Source organism: Homarus americanus, unplaced genomic scaffold (genome assembly GCF_018991925.1).
Source record: "Homarus americanus isolate GMGI-L3 unplaced genomic scaffold, GMGI_Hamer_2.0 scaffold39675, whole genome shotgun sequence".
In the NCBI taxonomy this organism is placed as follows: domain Eukaryota; kingdom Metazoa; phylum Arthropoda; class Malacostraca; order Decapoda; family Nephropidae; genus Homarus; species Homarus americanus.
The window spans coordinates 1,902,852-1,923,205 of NW_024736071.1; the positions used below are offsets into that span (position 1 = coordinate 1,902,852).

At 37.6% G+C, this 20,354-nt stretch overlaps 1 protein-coding gene across 1 annotated transcript in view; it reads right to left on the reverse strand.

Moving 5' to 3' along the window:
* Positions 1–218: 218 nt before the first annotated feature.
* Positions 219–20,354, reverse strand: part of LOC121871737 (tRNA (adenine(37)-N6)-methyltransferase-like) — a gene marked incomplete at its 5' end in the record, with an annotated part of 48,039 nt that continues 27,903 nt past the window's right edge. Inside the window, 2 exon segments of the mRNA XM_042374151.1 lie at positions 219–577; positions 10,421–11,189. Of these exon segments, the coding sequence (XP_042230085.1) occupies positions 355–577; positions 10,421–11,189 (992 nt within the window).

Here is a 20,354-nt window from a genome sequence, read left to right on the forward strand (position 1 = left end):
TCCGGCATCTTCGTGGTGTACAGTAGATTAATACAGTATAACCTTTTTTCTATATTTTCAATTTCTTTCCGTTCTTTTTTTTCGCCCCCCAGGCTCCGTTGTGGGCCGTTTGACCTGTGCCCGGGTTGGCTAATTCCCGTAAAAAAAAAAAACATTACACCCTGATTGAGAATCAAGCCAATGGGACTCATTTTCATATTCAATTATTAATACAGTAATAAGGTAAGTAAATATATTTGTAACCTTGTTGCATTAGATGACTCGCAAAGACATTAATACATGGATAAACAAGAGGTTGACTGTATATCTAAGCCGTGTTTGCACAGCATTCACTTTCTGCTTTATCTTCATACACTAAGTCTCCATAGAGGATGTATTCTTGTATGTCTGTAATGGATGTACTCGTAGAACTTCAGCTGTATCCCCCTCAAACCAAGCAGTAATATGGGCAGTATCCACAGTGAAGTAATAGAGAAGAGAGGAGCACTTTTGTCTGCGATATGCTGAACGTGGATCCTCACCAAGTACAGCACTTATTGTAGCTCTCAGTTCAGCACCATCTCCAAGGAATTCAAGTCTACAAAGGAAACAGTGAAAAATTATATAACGGAGAAGAATAAATGTTGATCTGCAAATGCAAAACTACATAGAAGGTGAACAATGGTCTAAAAATTAATAGCAATATTTACTGAATAATAATAAATGGATCACAAACACTGCCAAGTTATTTTACACTTGCTTTGCACCATAGGAGTCATGTTGCAAATTGTAAGGCAATACTGGTCATATCACCGACTGCCAGAGAATGTAATCTGGTTTTACTACTGGAGGCATTCTCTTGCTATGCTGCAGGCTGTTCAGGCTCATGAACAAACAAAATCTCTACAGTCATTTGTTGGAATTCATTCCTTAACTAATGTAATAAGAGGTGCAATCTACTTAAGTGTCTTCCAACTACAACAAGGCTCCCCCTAAGGAAGTCATATCAGGTTCAATATGAAAAAATATACTTTCACTGGGTATATAAACCCAGGGGGGACCACCTGTCCGAAAAAGCCGATTGTCCACACCTTCCGGCAAATGTTCTAAATGAAATATAATGACATTAAAAACATAAAAAATACAGTACCATATTTTATGGCATATAAAACACACACACCTCCATTATAGCAGGGAGTATTTAGAAGAAAAAAATCTGTGTATTTTGCTCCTGTAGCCATAGTTTTCTTAAAATACTATATACAGTACCAGGAAATGTGAGGAATAAATAAAAATACTACCAATAAATAAGTTACAACTAAAAATACTGTACAGTATTTGAAAATTAAAAATCTTTATGATATGGGCATGAATGAAGTTGTGTGTTACAACAAAGACTGGTATTTTCCACTCCCATGGAGCTGGGGGGGGGATTAGTGGGTCTCGTGCAGAGTTGCCGAATTGTAGTCTTCTAGTGACCTTTGGCAAGTAACGTGAATTTTTAGTTGCCAGTTAGTCACCATAAGGCCGCGTTCTAGACACATTCTACACCCAATCTTCATAAATTCTACAAATCAAAATAAGCTTTATTCTACATTGAAATTGTAATAACGATTATTGTAATACAGGTAGTTCTGCTATAACGCGATAATTGTGTTCTTGTAAAATATCGTGTTATAGAAAATCGCGTAATAGAAATAACAGGGCTTATGGAGAAAATAGGGTTAGGTGCAGATTACTCGAAATCGAAAAAATTTAGTAGTTAGCCTAACACAAAGGATAGCACAGTCTAAATAAATGTTACATTCATATCTAATAATGAAATCATACAGTAAATTTAACACTTTACCTTGAAAAAATATGAATGTAACTTGATGGGGGAGAAGGGTGATTTTGAGGTTGATAACATCGAGCTTCTCTTCAAGTGTTATATCCTTTCTTTTACGATAATCACCGGGAATTCTATCATCAGAACGCTTTTTGGAGATATTCTTCTTTACCATATTCACAGTTAATACCACAAAATTGGAGAAATAGTAAGCAAAAATCGCGTTATAGCAAACAAGCGTTCGTGTTATACAAATATTGTTCCGAATTCATAAATCGCGTTAGAGCAAATTCGCGTTATCAAAACACGCGTTATAGCAGAACTCACTGTATATTAATATGGCTGTTTTATTTAATACCTTCTATTATGTTACATATTCATACATATGCCACATCATCGAAGAACAAAATTTTATATATTAAAATAAATGTATATTTGTTATAGCATTCATTTATGTGCATCAGAATCAGTAAAATATCTACCACGACATTGTGAAGACATAATCAGAAATATTTATACACACTTCTCCCACAGTGACAAAAGGAAATATGAACTTAAACTTGCCCAAACTTTTCTGGACCTTAAGCGACACAAAATCTCCCATGCTTGTGCCACTCGATGGCTGTCGTTGCAGCAGTTGAGCGCATGCTTGAACAGTGGGAGGCTTTAAAATTATAAAGTAGTCCTACCGTCTCCTATGGGTGTTATTAAAAAGAAAGAAAGAAAACGTATCCCACTTCCTGTGCTCCCCACTTTCTGTGTATCATTCTCCGTGTTTGTTCCCGAAACGCTCATTCCACAGTCAGTGTGGTTTTGGCGGCATTGCTGGTCTCATGTATCTGACCTGACGAAATGTCAGGTCGAGGTAGGGTGGGGGATTAGTGGTCGCATATTACTGACCTTCTGATGGAATGTCAGGTCACCCTTTCTTGGCCGGGGATTAGTGGGTCTCATGCCTGAAGATATCTTGAATAAACACAAAACCAAAAGTATTTTTAGAGAGATTGTGATATAAGTATAAATGAGCAAAGTTGTATCCCTTCAACATTCCATTCCATAACATTTTAAAATATGGAATGAGAAAGCAGAAAGGTGTGGGTGATTAGAGAAATGAAGTGGAAATGAGTTTTGCCAAGCACTCCTCAACAGCGGATATTTAACTCGCAGTAACAAACATGCCAATTTGTCACACAATAAGGCCGTCACTCCTTATGTCTGCTGTCTTAATTCCCTTGTTAGGGGCATGAGTGGGAGTGTGGTGTGTGTGTGTGGGGAGATATATATATATGCTTGCGGCGCGGCGCGTCGTGTGTGTGTGTGTGTGTGTGTGTGTGTGTGTGTGTGTGTGTGTGTGTGGCTGGTTGTTGGAGGTGGTTGTTGGAGTGTGGGTGGTTGTTGGAGTGTGTGTGTGTGTGTGTGTGTGTGTGTGTGTGTGTGTGTGTGTGTGTGTGTGATGTATAGGTGTAATGTTGGTGTGTAATGCTGGCTGAAGAGTGTGGGAGTCAACTTTTTAGTGGGGGAGGGCTGCACGGTCAGCTTCCACCCTTCCCTTCTTCACTCAAGGGTGGCTAATTGTAATAGGGAGATGAATTTGATACCATAATGATCCTTCATAAATTATCTACAAAACTTTTCCAATAAGATATCCTTAAACGAAATATTTCTGTATGATATTGTGAGGGGAATTCCATTCTCTTATAAAAAAAACGTAAGAAATGTTGATACCAGAGTCAGTAAAATCAGTTCTAATTTCGTTACACTCCATTTTTTTATCAAATTAATCCTGTATACTTCATCTAAAAGAATTGGTTAAACAAATATATTTAAAACAAAAAAAGCTCGATATGATACATGTGTGAATACATGGTAGAGCAGTTACTTTTATCCTCTTCACCACTGATCGGCTCGTTAGTCGCTTGGGCGATCGTCAAGTCTCTGTTACACACTTCACTCAATTGACTGTAATACATAAATAATCATGTCTAACACTTGCGGTGAAGGTTGGGTGGGAGATTATTGGGTCAAGTACTAACCAGACCTAATGCAACGTCAAGTCACCCAGTGTTGGGTGGGGGGATTAATGGGTCTTATAATCTGAATATGTCTTGAATGACATTATTTTGTACCTATGAGGTATATACATACCTGTATTGTATATGAAGGGTGCATGTATTAATAAGCACAGATTATTACAGTAACATATCCGTACTATTTAATGAAAAACAAATAAAAATTATTGTACTGTACGTATCATGAATGAGTCAGTACTTTAGACCAGTGATTCTCAAACTGGGGTCCGCGGACCCCCAGGGGTCAGCGAAAAGTTTTTGAGAAATAGTGCGTTTAACGTTTGTAAGAGATTTGGCGATTCCAATTCGCAGAATATTTTGGATTTGGGTTGAAATGAACAAATGCTTTGGACTATAATTTATTCTTTGATTATTAACAATATTTGTATGTGTCATGGTATATAGGGGGTCCTTGGTTGAAAAAAGTTTGAGAACCTCTGCTTTAGACAAACAGTGAAGGTTGGGGATAGTGCGGTCACTTTTACCCCCCCAACGGATCCTTCAACCACTTACTAGTTATAAAATGTCATTGACTTGACTTACAAAAATATAATTTGTATTGCTGGAATTCTTGTAAGATAGCGATTAATTTGAGTATAAACATCCCTTATTTTGCACCACGCTTAATAATTTTAGTAATTAACTTAGTACATTTGCATACTTTTACTTACTTTTACTTTTATCCTCTTCACTACTGATCAGCTCGCTAGCCGCTTGGGCGATCGGTTACGTCTCTGTTACGCACTGTTGGCAAGTACTGGTTGTGATAACTTATGTGGTTGCAGTTTCAAAGCTTTGTGACATCATTAATGTAAATTGAGTCTCAATATGCCATGGTTTACTCATTGATCAGTTGTCTAAGTGCAAAAGTAGTTCCGTCGAGCTATCATGTATCAATTAATTTTAAATTAGAAATTATAATGTAAAATGTTATAAGACAATGGTTTAGTAGTGCTGTTAATGTGTGTGCTGTGTACCCAGTAAGTGTCTTGGCATGTCACCTCACCACCTGACTCCTGAACAAACTCTTCATCAACTTTTTCAAATCCTACAAGGTGCTTGGCAAGCTCAAAACACACACACACACACACACTGGAATTAAGACAACAAGCAACAAGTGAGGGTCTTGTTGTGGGACTGCATGGAGGTGAATTAAAAGATCAGCTGTTGAGAAACTTATCGCTTGGCAACACTGGTGAATGTTACCACTCCATCTCTCTAATTACCCACACCTTTCTGCTTTCTCACTTCATATTTTTAAATGTTATGTAATGTAATGTTGAAGGGATACAACTTTGATCATTTATACTGATACTTATCACAATCTCCCTAAAAATACTTAGGTTTTGTATTTATTCAAGGCATCTTCAGGTTATGAGACCCACTAATCCTCACCCAAGAAAGGGTGACCTGACATTCCGTCAGAAGGTCAGTAATATGAGACCACTAATCCCCCATCCTACCTCCACCTGACATTGAGTCAGGTCAGGTCCCCCCCCCCAAAAAAAATTTAACTTTCATCTTTATTCAAGACATTTTCAGAAAATTCTCTTGATTTTCAACCTCGGAAAATTTGTTCCTAAAGCCGGAAATTTTTGGAAAATTCCGGCTTTGGAAATGATTTTCCAAGCAAATTTCAATTCCAGCTATCGGAGATTTCCAGGTTTGAGGGATTCTGGCTAACTGAGATATTGCTGTACAGTATTCACAAAGGAGAGAAAAAAGACACAGGCAAGGTTGACTTTAGTATTGCAGAACCAATTGAAAAACCAGATGTAGAAATTGATGACACTGCAAATATGCAGTCGATTGATAAATCTGACATGATGATTGGTTCTATAGACTGTCTCAGAATATGCCTGAAGTGGGACAAGAAATTGTTTTAACAGCTAGCTGACATGAGTCTTTACAATAACTACTACATGTTCAGTGTAAACATGGGCAAGAAAGTATGATTCTGTGTGTTTTGCCGTGGTGTTATTGAACAATTATTAGAAAGATATGGTACACTGCAGTCACAACAACCAGGTCGACAAATACAAGCTACTCGTGGTCAAGGTCGGCTCGGCACATCAGCATGGATCACACATTACTACTTCACTCTTCTACCATCTATACAAACAAGGAGGGTAGGGCCTGCCAGGCAAAAGTTTGTATCAATCTGGTGCCAAGAATGCCAACTAGCATTGTGTGTTGGTGAATGCTACCATGATTATCACAGTTTGAAGAAATATTGAAGTGATGAGAACTACAAAAATATTATGTCTTTAGTTTATTTCTTTGGGAGAAGAGCTACCTTTATCTCTCATGTGTGTGTGTTTGGTGTGAGTGTGTTGTATATGTCACTATGTCTCCATGTCTGATGTGTGTTGTGTAGTGTGTGTATGTATTTGCATGTGTCTGTGTTTTGTGTGAATGTTTAATCAGTGCATGTGAGTAAGTCTGTGCTTAATGAACACAAGTTTCAACTCATTACCTGGAATGTTTAGTTGCAAAATGTGCTTGTGAATGTTACAGAGAAGAACATAGTATAAATAATGAAGAAAATAAAACAAAAATATTACTGAGAGGACATTCATTTCTTCTTTTCATAGGAAGTGCAACTCTCATGTTATAACATTTATTCTGTTTAGTTTGACCTGAAAATATATATATTATTTCAAAGTAAGTGTGGATTAGGCTTACTGAGGATACTACAATAAAAAAAATGTAATTGGTGTTCTACCTTCTGGGTGTTTGTGGAAAAGATTACAAAATGGGTGACATGTAGCAAGGCAGCCATTACTGTTAGATCTCGCAACATTGTTACATTTGATGACGTCATGGCCATTATTTTACTGTACAGTTAACCCTCACTTTACGCGGTTAATGTAACCCGCAGGGTCTCGCGTAAAGTGAGAAACGCGTAAAGTGAATAACATAACATATGGGATTAACTGAAATAGAGTCCGGGCCGACCCCCAAACTCCACTTTTTGACGACACACAACTATGTTGTAGTAAAAATTTTATCTTAACTTTATGATGGTATGAAAAAACAAGTAATATAGAAGAGGTTAGGTTAGGAAAAATAAAGGTTGACATAGGAAAAATAAAGGTTAGGTTAGAAAAACTAAAAGTTATGTGGAACACTTACGTTAGTAGAAGAGATGGGTCGGCATACGGGGATGGAGGCTGGTTCCGAGGCAGAGGGCAGATTACTGGCCCTCAGGTGAATCACCATCACTGTCACTTACAGTTGTCAGGGCTTCCCTGACAAATCCCTCAAAGTCATCTTCACTGTCACTATCACTGGCTTGGGCTGGCTGTGGTGGGTTGCGGGCGAAGAACTCGGTTATGCTTTTTTGACGGCTGGTGTTTATGTTGTCTTGATACACCGTGATGTACGGCTCCATAGCCTGCACCAGCCGGGTATGGAAGACTTCATAGCGGTCATCGTCATTGTCGCGGGAAAGGAAGGACTTCATTTTCTCTGCACACTCCATGGCACCCTTAATATCACTATGAGTTAAACTGTGTTCTTCGGAGAATGACGCACCTTCTTCCTCCTCTTCACTGACGTGATCTTCTTCCAACATCTCGTCGGCAGTCACTTCAGGATCTCTGATCACCTCCAGGATGTCGTCGTTGGTGGTCTCGGAGAAGCCTGGAACTGTAACAGTCTGCGCAGCTTCTCTGGCAAGGTCCACTGCTACTGCAACATTCTGAACCTCACCAGTCACAGATTGACTCCTCCTCTCACCTGGTATTCCATGCAACACATGTCTCCATGCGTGACGAATTGTAGCAATAGACAGCTGATCCCATGACTCCACCAAGAAGTCCACAGCTTTCTTGATGTTAAATACTCTCCAGAATTGTTTGAACAGTATTTTTTGCTGTGCCAACTGTTGATCCTCATCTTCTTCGCTCTTGCTATCGGTGGTGGTGTCACTCAGGTTACGCAACTCTTCCCTGGTGTTGGTGTAGTCGTTCAGGAGTTTGAATTTTTTTGTTGAGAATGCAGCTTTTACATTACAGATTAACTCTTGGTCCATGGGCTGTAATATAGACGTAGTGTTGGGAGGAAGGAAGACCACTTTTACGTTGGGGTGACGATCTAACAGTAGGGGCGAGTGTCCTGGTGCGTTGTCCAGCAGCAACAAAATATTGAATGGCACATTCTGTCGCTCACAGAATTTCTTTACATCGGGAACAAAACAGTCATCAAACCAGGAGAGGGACAGTGTAGAGAACATCCATGCCTTACGTGCGGTCAGCCAGTGGACATTTAGCTTGGTCATGTCCATGGTTTTGTAGGCGTGCGGCTTGCGTGCTGTGTGGATCACCGATAACTTGAGCTTACAGGTACCGGAGGCATTGGTGGTAAACAGGACGGTGATGCGTTCCTTCTGCATCTTCCGGCCCCGAATCCTGCTGGCATTCTTTACAACGAAGGACTTGGAAGGTAGCTTTTTCCAGAAAAGACCAGATTCGTCCATGTTAAACACCTGGTCGTCACTGTACTGTCCTTCCTCCATAATCTCACGTAAAAACGGAGGAAATTCCCTAGCCGCAGCACGGTCAGCACTCGCTTCTTCACCACCAATGTTTATATTGGTGATCTTGTTCCGGATCTTAAACCTCTGTAACCACCCAGAGGAAGCATTAAAGGGTTTGGGCTCTGTAATTCCCATCTTTCGTGCCACTGCCATGTACAGTTCACGTGCGTAGTCCTTAACAGAGCGCGTGTCGACCGCCATGTTCCGTCGCGCCTGACGCACCAAGTACCTCACAAGTAATTTTTCTGTCTTGAGAAGCACCTGGTTGTGAAAATACTTGATCATAGAAGCACCTGTAGACTTTGTGATCTTCATGTGCTCCTTTATCTTGGCTGCATCCATCTTTATTGTTCGAATCGTAGATTCATTCACACCATGCTGGCGCGCCAAATCAACCTGCCTCGTTCCTTTCTCCAACTCTTGGATGATGGTATACTTCACCTCGTAGCTTAAGGAACGTCGTGTCTTCTTTGGCTTAGTGCCGCTGGGTCCAGGTAAGGAAAGGTTTCTCTCTGGGGGTGGTGGTCCGGCGGAAGCCATTTTACTGAACAATGGATGCACGATTACACGGTGTGGCCTTGAGGGATGAAACTGCCGCGGCTAGGTCAAGCGTCGTCTTTCCTCCCTCCCTCCCTCCCCCGGGTGGACACGTCATAATACTTTAAGCCAATTACAGCTAGCAGCAGAGGGGGGTAGGGATGCATGGCCAATCACAGTCCGATACGTCATATGACGTCAGTGATAACGCAACAAAGACACACACTGCGCAACCTTACCGCGCGGCTTGCCCAAGCGGAGGGAGGAGGAGGGAGAGGCGAGGAGCACAGGCAGGCAGGCGGGCGGGTGGCGCGAATCTAAAAATAGCGTCGCGCCGGACACTCTCCGCGTAATGGGGTTCACGTACCGCGTAATGTGAGCACGTTAGGTTCTGGCAAGGCACCGCGTAAACGTGGAAACGCGGAATGTGGGACCGCGTAAAGTGAGGGTTAACTGTATTTTTATCCTCAAAGGAGAGTGAGAAGATTTTTATTACAATTTTGCAATCTAAATAACAAATCCAATTGAATGATATACAGTATATATCAATTTCATTAGAATCTTTTTAAAATTTCTAAATTAGCCCATCTGTGACGGGTAGTGAAAATTCTCCTAGCCCTACGTTTGAAGGTTAATACAGAATGTGGTAAAAATTTATAAAAATAATTAACATAAGGTCAAAAACATAAAAGAATTAATCATTATGTATGTACAGAGGCAAACAATGAATGAGGGAGGGGGAGAGCTGCGGCTGGGGTTCCCTCCATCACTGCTCCGCTGTTTCCTGCCAAATGGCAATGCAGTATTTTTATTTATTTATTATTATTTATTGTTATTTACTAGTACTGTTACATAACGGCCCACACCACTGTCTATGATTAGGTGATGCCCGAGAATGACCAATGTCATTGAGGGTGGTTCACGGCCTGTATGCTTATACTTTACTGTATAAGTTTTCTAATGTTTTGATTTATGATGTTTCTTTATATCAGTGTTATCTAGTTTTGGTTGTTAAAACATTATGTAAGAGCCATATTCTGTTTTATAGGGTATAAGGTGTAAAACTTTTGATGTATTGTATTAGGATTAGTTGGCAACCGAGTAATATTTGTGTGGTGGTGGTGGTGAAGGTCACGGCAGAGCAGCGTGAGCCACCGACTGAACCAGACACCACGGAGAACCAGGAACTCCAGGCCTGGTATACACACGCCGACATGGGGTACAAGATAGCCACTGAGTTGTGCGTGAAGTAATTGGAGATGTTTGGACACGAAAACTTGCTCTGTGAATGTAAATAGTGCAATATATGTCATTGATACACGACAAGTTTCCCTAAGCCCTAAGCCCTGTACCTTGATATAGAAATACTGTACACACACAAAAAAGTACAAAATAAAGACATGTTAATGATCATGTCATCTAATATGAAAACAAAATCTTATCTCACATCAGTTTTGCCATATTTACCTGTAAGAATCCTGTTCTTCTCTTTGGGAAAAAAGTTTGATCTGCATCTCGGCTACTGGGTTGAACAGTACTTGGAGAGGAGTGGCTGGAGGAGCTCTCAGCCAGGATGCTGTTGTCACTCCTGCCTCTTCTTCACTTTTTTCAAAGTCACTGACAGTATCTTGCTGCTCAGAGGATGTAGGAAGATCTTGAATTTCTGTATGTTTATTGCCTAGGCTGAGATGTGGCTTTATTTCTTTGCTCAACTGAGACAAAAGACATTTGTTCTTTCCACAGTTACTATTGGACATATCAACACTACCTGAATTACCATCTATATTAATGGTCCTTGATGATTCACCCAATTCCTTAGTTAGTTTTAAGACCTTTGTATCCTTTAGCTTTGGTGACTGATGGTTGACTATTCCTGAACCAGACACTATGGTATTAGTTTTATCATAACATGAAAATGGTTCACTTATAAACTCGTTATCACTACATCTTATCTTTTGTTCAGTTTGCACCACTTTAGATTTACTACTGTGTTGAGAACTATTTGCAACGGTTATATTAGAGAAGGAGTTTTCTTCCACATTAATTTCTGTCACACTTTTTGTTTTATTATATTCAAGTTTATCCCATTTTCTAAGATCTATTCTCTCCTGAGCAGGAGTGATGTCCAATGTAGATGAAATAATGTTAGGAGCATCATATTGAGGAATGTAGGGTTTAATATCTAGTACTGGTGTCCCATCCAAGATGTCCAGCCCTGACAAGTGCACACAATCATCTGCAATGATGATAGACATTATTTCTTATGCTTATTCTAATTTCTTGTTACTACTATTAGCCTAGAAAATGCAGCACACACCAATGAAGCAATTTTAAATTAGGTTTTACAGCTGGATGCCATTTCAGAGATAAAACTGTACTAGGCATTATATGTAGGGTATCCAAGAGCCCCATAGCAGGCAAGGCAGGTTCACGGTTCCCAGAGGTAGTCAAAGATTACCCACTTACCCTGTCAAGAGTCATTAAAACAATCAATTACCAAAATTAAATTAGATAGACCCCAGATAATAAGTATGTTAAGGGTACCTTTACACATTAATACCATATTTAGTGCTCAGGATATGTTCCTAGATTATAGTGCGCTATCCAAAACAGCATTTTAAAAGGTCATTATAACATTGCATGGAGAGGCGTTCCTGATGACGTTATTTTTTTTACCTATGAGATATACAGTACTGTTCTAATAAACACAGATTATTACAGTAACATATATTTATTAATTAATGAATAACAAATAAACAATAGTATATCATGAATGACAGTCATTCAATCCGCTCGAATTGGCAATGCAGATAGGATGCTGTCGAAGCAGACAAGCTCCTTGACATCCACCCTGCATTGAGTGCCTGGGGATATCAAGGACTGTCGCACCGCCGGGAGACTACTTAGGCCTGCCTCCGCATTGGCCACACACAGCTGACACATGGTTTTTAATGGAGAGAGGGGGCCCCCTCCCCATTGTGATGGCTACCTGGTCTCATTGACAATTCGACACCTCCTGGTGGAGTGCCCCAGTCTCAGAAATCTTCGTCGTAAGCACGTCTCCCAGCACCGGGGGAAGACAAGTCTTACCATCTCTTTTTGGTGCTGCTCAGGGGGTAATATGGGAGACAACATCCTCTCCTTCGCGGAGGAAGCTGGCCTTCTACACAAGCTTTCAGTTTTATCAATCAACATTTAAATATTTTTACAAAAGTTCTATATTATTTATTGCTCATGTTTTTCACCTAGCATTATTTGATTTTAGTCTTTTGAACCTTTATTTTAATTCGGTGATATATGATCTAAGCTGTTGTGTCACCAGGGATGTAATTACCACACTCAATCAATCAATCAATTGTTTGATGAACGAGCGTGAGATGCAGTGGGTGGGAGGGAGGGAGGCAGGCGGGAGGTAGTGAATAGCTCGCTCTGAAACCTCTGTCCTGCGTGGCAGTGAGAAGTGATACCATCCTCAGTGTCAAGACCTGACTGAATTACTCAGAATAGGCAAACTGTACTCCAAGCTTTGTAAATAAATTTGTTAAACTAAAAAAGCTCTGGTTGAGGCTAATCCATCTCTGCATCACTGAAAGTATGATTTAGGTGGTGCTAATACAGTAATTTCTCCATTAACCGGAATCCCTCTTAACCGGAGCTCTCCGATAGCAGGAATTGAAATTTTCTTGGAAAATCGTTACCATAGCATTAATTTTCCGGAGAATTCTGGTTTTGGGGATGATTTTCCAAGGGACACATTTTCTGGAAAATTCTGAGAAAATTTTCCCAGGACCCGGAAAATTTTGGGGATGGGGGGGGGGGGAGTTTCTTCCGGGTTTGAGAGATGAAAATCAGGCGCATTTTCAGAAATTTTGAGATAAATTTTCTGGTATCTGGAAAATTCTGAGGATGAGGAATATTTTTCCGGGTTCGAGAGATGATGTAATGTGCAATTTCTTAAACTTCTGAGAACATTTTTCCGTTACCTGGAAAATTCCGGGTAAGGACGTGTGTAGTTGGCGCTGCCCGCTCACGCGGCTGTGGTCTCTTGACCAAGGAGACAGCTGCCAGCCTGGTCTGTCAGGCCCTTCTCCTTCCCCATCTCCTCCTCCCCATCTGGATTTATCAACATCCTCCCGCCAACAGTACGGTGCAAAGATTGACGATCAACCCACAACTGATATACAAAAGTGACACTTTCAACTCGAAAGGAAGAAACAACTGTTAGAGCGACAATCAGTACTTAGAGGCTGCTGTTGACCTGATGCACCCAGCCCGCGATACACTCGCCACCCCCAAAACTGGATGAGAAGCCAAGAAACACTCCAAACTACACCAGGAGAGAAATGAGGACTCCCTACTCCACCCAGGTGAGGAATTATGAATTCCTAACTACATCATATGAGAAACAAGAACCATCTCCAACACCCTGTGTGAGCTGGAGGACCTACCCAGACCACGTGGTACATCTGCAGCTGTAGTGAGGTAGCGGCTTAGCAGTCAGGTACAACGGCCATCAAGACAGTGGGAAGGACTCTTGGTGCCGACAGCAGGTCAAAAGAATGTTTACAGAGCAGCTCCCACAGTACCAGATCTAAAGTTAATCTATATGTTGACTCTATGTTTCTTATGTATCTGTATTGAAAGCTTTTGTCAATCAAGTGACCCACTCCCCGATTTCACCATATGTAACTTGTCATCTCTGTTCGTTGTATATTTTCAGCCTTCGGGCTGCCATGTTTTTTTAATAAACCGTTAATTATTATTATTATTATTATTATTATAAATTACTTACCGTATATCTCGGCCTATAAGACGGAATTTGAACCATAAAAAAATCAGCCCAAAGTTAGGGGGTCGTCTTAAGCACCAAATATAAAATTCTTACCTCTTAAATATTGCGGTTTAGCGTGTCAAGAGTGGTGATGGAAACATGGTAAACCACTCACAATGTCCTACCACTCATTATTTTATACTGAAACTTACGTTTGGGAAGCTGGATTAAAATGAAGATTACCGGTATATAAAAATAATAAAAATGTATTATAAACCTGTCTAACATACCGTAAAAGAACAATATACCCAGGTAATAAACACAGCTGCTATCATCACCCCCCCCTCCATTTGCCAGTGACAAGAAAGGGAAAGTGACCTTGACTGTGACCGCCTGTGGCTATTTTTAGCCGTCTTTGTGTTCGGAGGTGGTCAGTAATGCATATCTGTATATTTACTGATCATAATACTTATCTCCTATAAATAATTCATTTAAAATTTATTTTTTTACAAAGAATATTCAGTAAATGACTGCATTAATTCTTGAAACTACTGACAGTGGTAAATTTAGGATATAAGTGATGAACAGAAGTCACGTCATGGATTCGGAGTTTGGTCCTTAATGATCACCATAAATGTCTGGTCAACTTCACCTACCAGGTATAATGGTAGCCTCCCTTTTTTGCAAAACAAGTATATAATTAAAGAAAATACTTGCAGTGCATTTAATATATTACAGTATATTATAAATAAATAAATAAACAAATAAATCAGCAAATCTATTTCAAGTAGGCTACAGTTGTACCCCACTTAACGCGGTCAATAGAACCCAGAGGGTCCCGTGTTAAGTGAAATCCGCGTTAAGTGAACAACAGAACATATGGGATTAATTCCAATAGAAACCAGCCCGACCCCCAAACTCCACTTTTTGAAGACACATAACTATGTTGTAGTAAAAATAACATCTTAATTTTATGATGGTACATGCACACAATTAATACTTAAGAGAAATAGAGAAATACAGTCGCCAAGTTAATGTCCATTCAAATAATGGACTCAACTCCCTCCCCCTCTTCTCACACTACACTGCTGGCTCTTCCCTCTCTGAGAAATTTTTGGGGGAAAACCACTAAATTTTAATAAATAATACCTCAAACTAAAGTTAGGATAATACAATTGACATTGCTGGATTCCTTGTAAGACCAGGAATATTTTGAATATAAATGTCATATATTTTGCACAAAAGATAACATATTTACTAGAGAAAACATTTTATCTAAAATTTGTATGTCTAATGCAAAATATATGATGTTTATATTCAAAATGATCACCAAATTATAAGAATTCCAGCAATGTAAATTATATTCTGGCCGGGTAATTTGTATGAATTTTATGAGCTAAAACAAATATCTTCAGTTAATAAAAAAAAAAATATTCTTCAGGACACTATCTGTCAATCAAAGTACCCCACCTTGCCTCCCCCCTCTTCCAACCGCGCGGTCAGTCCCAACCCTCCCCCCACCCCCACCAATCCTCCCTTCAAGAGAGAGTGGGTGAAAAAAATAAATTTTAACATTTTGTATTAAATAATACCTCAGATTAAAGTTAGGATAATATAATTGACATTGCTGGATTCCTTGTAAGACCAGGAATATTTTGAATATAAATGTCATATATTTTGCACAAAAGATAACATATTTACTCAGAAAACATTTTATCTAAAATTTGTATATCTAATGCAAAATATATGATGTTTATATTCAAAATGATCATCAAATTATAAGAATTCCAGCAATGTAAATTATATTCTGACCGGGTAATTTGTATGAATTTTATGAGCTAAAACAAATATCTTCAGTTAATAAAAAAAAATATATATTCTTCACAGGGTAACAGATGGTCGGTCGGTCCCTCCCTCCCCCCCACCCCCCACCAACCGTCCCAAGGAGATGTCTGGGAAAACCAGAATACTTAACTTTTTTGTAATAAATACCGTATATACTCGTCTATAACCCCCCTTCGTATATAGGTCGACCCCGATTTTATGACCAAGAAATCGTTAATTTATGATATTCCTCGTTTATAGGTCGACCCAAGATTTTGAGGGTAATGGAACAACAAAACCTTCAGAAAAACTCTACGTCCTATAAACTTGTTTACCATTTATTATTACGACACTTTACACTGAAACGCAGGTAGTTTCAACAAAAATATTGTATATTTCCATTCAAGTATTTATTCAAGTCAATTAGGAGGGAATATTATTGTAATACAACAGTTTTTTAACTAAACCATTCGAAAAGCGATTACGGTAACATCTTTTGAACGAAAGAAAGCGAGTCATTGTTTTCGTCACGATTTTATCCCACTTTCCACTGTAATACGTACGTAATTTCAGGAAAAAATATTACATTTCCGTGAATGTAGTATATCAAGCACAGTATGAATAGAATATCATTGTAATATAACAGAATTTTAACCGAAAACTATTAAAAAAACGAATAACATCTCAAGAACATCGGAAGCTTAGGTGAAGTCTTTTGTTTTCGTCATGTATTTTATCCTATTTTACATTGAAATACATCACGTTTCAGCAAAACTACTATTTATTTCCGAGAATATATTCATTCAGGCACAGTTTAGGTAAAATATACGTGTGATGTAATAGTTTTTTAACTGAAAACGATTCGAAAAACACGTACCCTCTAGCCCTGTTCAAGGAGAGGACTGGGAGAAGCTGTTTGGTGCTGCAGACGATGACAAGGAAAATGATTTTGATGGATTTTAATGAAAATATTCAGAAATATGGTATCGTAATATTTATTCAAGTCAATTAGGATATTATTGTAATACAATACAACAGTTTTTTAACTAAACCATTCGAAAAGTGATTACGGTAACATCTTTTGAACGAAACAAAGCGAAAGTCATTGTTTTCATCACAATTTTATCCCACTTTCCACTGTAATACGTATGTCATTTCAGCAAAAAATATTACATTTCCGTGAAGGTATTATATCAACCACAGTATGAATAGAATATCACTAATATAACAGTATTTTAACCGAAAACTATTAAAAATACGAGTAACATATCTTGAACATCGGAAGGTTAGGTAAAGTCTTTTGTTTTCTGCATGTAGTTTATCCTAATTTACATTGAAATACATCACGTTTCAGCAAAACTACTATTTATTTCTGAGAATATGGAAATGTAATATTTTTGCTGAAATGACGTACGTATTATAGTGGAAAGTGGGATAAAATCGTGACAAAAACAATGACTCGCTTTCTTTCGTTCACAAGATGTTACCGTAATCGCCTTTTGAATGGTTTTCAGTTAAAAACTGTTATATTACAATAATATTCTATCCTAATTCACTTGTGATGTAAAAGTTTTTTAACTGAAAACGATTCGAAAAACACGTGTACCGTCTAGCTGATACGGCAGAGCCCTGGTCGTGGAGGCTTTGTGTTTGCATCGGCCCTTCTTAAGCAGCTTTTAATTTTAGCGTACGTTGAAATTGTGTTTACCGGTGTATTCTTATTTTCCAGAAATATGACAAGTTTTTATATAATACAATGTTACGGTACTTTTAATTTACAAGTATTCATTTTTAAAAATACAGAAGACACCAAACAAATACTAGTACGGATATTTGCGTGACTCTCCCGCCAAAAAAGACCAAACAGCTGGTACTCTCTCCCTCAGCCCTACCAAAAATAGCCCAACATCTTTCTTGTTTATTCTCTTCCAATTTCTCACTTTAACTGGTATTTTTTACTTCATATTGCCTACATCAGATAAACTACAGTAATTGAGGTTAGATATTGTTATAAATTTGATTACCGGGTCCTGGCAGGTACCGTTAGAACCACCTGACCCTACCAACAGTGTTGCAAGTCAGACAGCATTTTTTTTTTTTACATTTTTGGTGTCTCCATTTGTTAATTTTTTTTCTGTGGGGTTTGCACAATAGTATACTGTTTTACCTACAGTATTGTAAAACGATTTGGGAAAAGAAATACTCGGTAACTTAAAATTTTAAAAGGAAAATTTTGAAACTGGCAACTGTGTGTAGATGACCTGACTCACATCATATTGATGTTTCAAATTTAATTAACAAAAATTTATGTATCTATAAATAAACTTTTAAAAATGAATACTTTATGTTTTACATACTCCTGTGCATACCATACCATGCATTTGGCTACTTTGGGCTTGCTATGATGACGCAAGAGATCTGCCCTGGCAACTGTACCGACACTCACAGCGGGTGGTGCGTTGGTGCATCGTTTCCATTGTTTACTGGTAGTTACTGGTAAATTTTTTTCAACCTAACGAAACTATTACCCGTATAGAGGTCGACCCCCAACTTTTTGCCCAAAAATTTGGTCTTAAGAACTCATGCTATACACGGGTATATACGGTACTTATCTCATATAAATAATTCATTTAAAATTTATTTTTTTAAAAAGAATATTCAGTAAATGACTGCGTTAATTCTTGAAACTACCGACAGTGGTAAATTTAGGATGAGCATGATGAACACGAAGTCACGTCATCGGATTCGGAGTTTGGTCCTTAATGTTCACCATAAATGTATCAGGTCAACTTCACTTGCCGGGTATAGCCTCCCTTTTTCGCGAAACAAGTTTATAAATTAAAGAAAATACTTGCAGTGTGTTTAATACATTACAGTATATTATGAATAAATAAATAAACAAATAAATCGGTAAATCTATTTCAAGTAAATGGAAAAATTTTACTCACACCGACATTATTTCCAGTTAAATAACAGACGCTTAAGTGAGTCACTAGTGTTTACACTACTGTGCACCAGCCGGTAAAATTTGATGCCAATACTTGAAGTGAATTGGCCTTATTTTAAATAACCAACCATAAATAAATGCAAAAATGAAAAAAGATCAAAGGTGAGAAACATTATATTGTATGTATGTTGCGTTGTCAAAGGAAGAGAAACAATTGAAACTCTGCAATTGTGTGTAAATGAGGCAGAAAGATAGATCAGCAACCTAAGACTTGGTCACACTTTTCGTGATGCCATATGGAAGTAGGGTCTACCATTAGACCATACTGTACATTATGCTTCCAATACTGTATCTTCCCAGGCAGTAGTATCTCCCTGTTTGGTAACTGCCTACTTTTAGTAATATTACTTTGATACAACATGATAAATTAGACAAACAATGAAAATAAACAAACAAAAGTTATTTACCAAGACTTTCTCTCTGAGAACAGAGGGTAAGAGATGGAGGGGGGACAAGAAGGCTATTTATAGCCCGTCTTTGTGTCGGAAGTGACCGCACTATAAATAATTCAATTAAAATTTACTTTTTTTACATGGAATATTCAGTACATAACTGCGATTATAAAATATTGTTAATTAGTATATATATATATATATATATATATATATATATATATATATATATATATATATATATATATATATATATATATATATATATATATATATATATATATATATATATATATATATAAATATATATATATATATATATATATATATAGACAGACCCCGACTTACGACTGCTACTTACTTACGCATCGGGACTTTACGTTGAGATTTTTTATTAAAAAAAAAAAAAAAAAAATTTTTTTCAAATGACACGCATTTTCTATACCGAAACGTTTCCAGTTAATGTAGTCTCCATGTATAATTAGAAAATTATGGGGGCCCCATGTGCATTCAGCTGACTACATTAAAGGTAAGTGCTCAGTCACACTGTAACCATTCCTTATTATTTATTACTTTCACTGTACTGTATCCATTCCTCATTATTCATTACTTTTACTGTACTGTATTTCATTGTAGATTATTTATATATATATATATATATATATATATATATATATATATATATATATATATATATATATATATATATATATATATATATATATATATATATATATATATATATATATATATATGCAAGTAAATCACTGTAGGTGCGCGTGATCTAGGTATATGTTGATAACCACAAGGAAAGAAGAAAACACGAAGTTCCCAAGCGCTTTCGTGTAATTCACATCTTCAGGGGTGAGTACAGACTAGAGAGAGAAATACAAATCAAGGTGTATATATACAGAGGAGGGTGAGACCAGGTCCACAATGGTCAGGTATTAGGTAATGACCCTACTAATCTTTAAATAGCACACAACGGTTGGTGGTCAGGCCGGGTCACCTGACCATCTGACCTGACCACCAACCGTTGTGTGCTATTTAAAGAGTAGTAGGGTCACTAATATATATATATATATATATATATATATATATATATATATATATATATATATATATATATATATATATATATATATATATATATATATATATATATATATATATATATATATATATATATATATATATATATATATATATATATATATATATATATATATATATATATATATATATATATATATATATATATATATATATATATATATATATATATATATATATATATATACAGCATGCAGATGACCTCACTCTTGTTGCTCACACTGAACGAGACCTACAGGAGAACCTGAACATCGATGCAGATGCGTATGCACACTTTGGCCTCGAGGTGAGTGT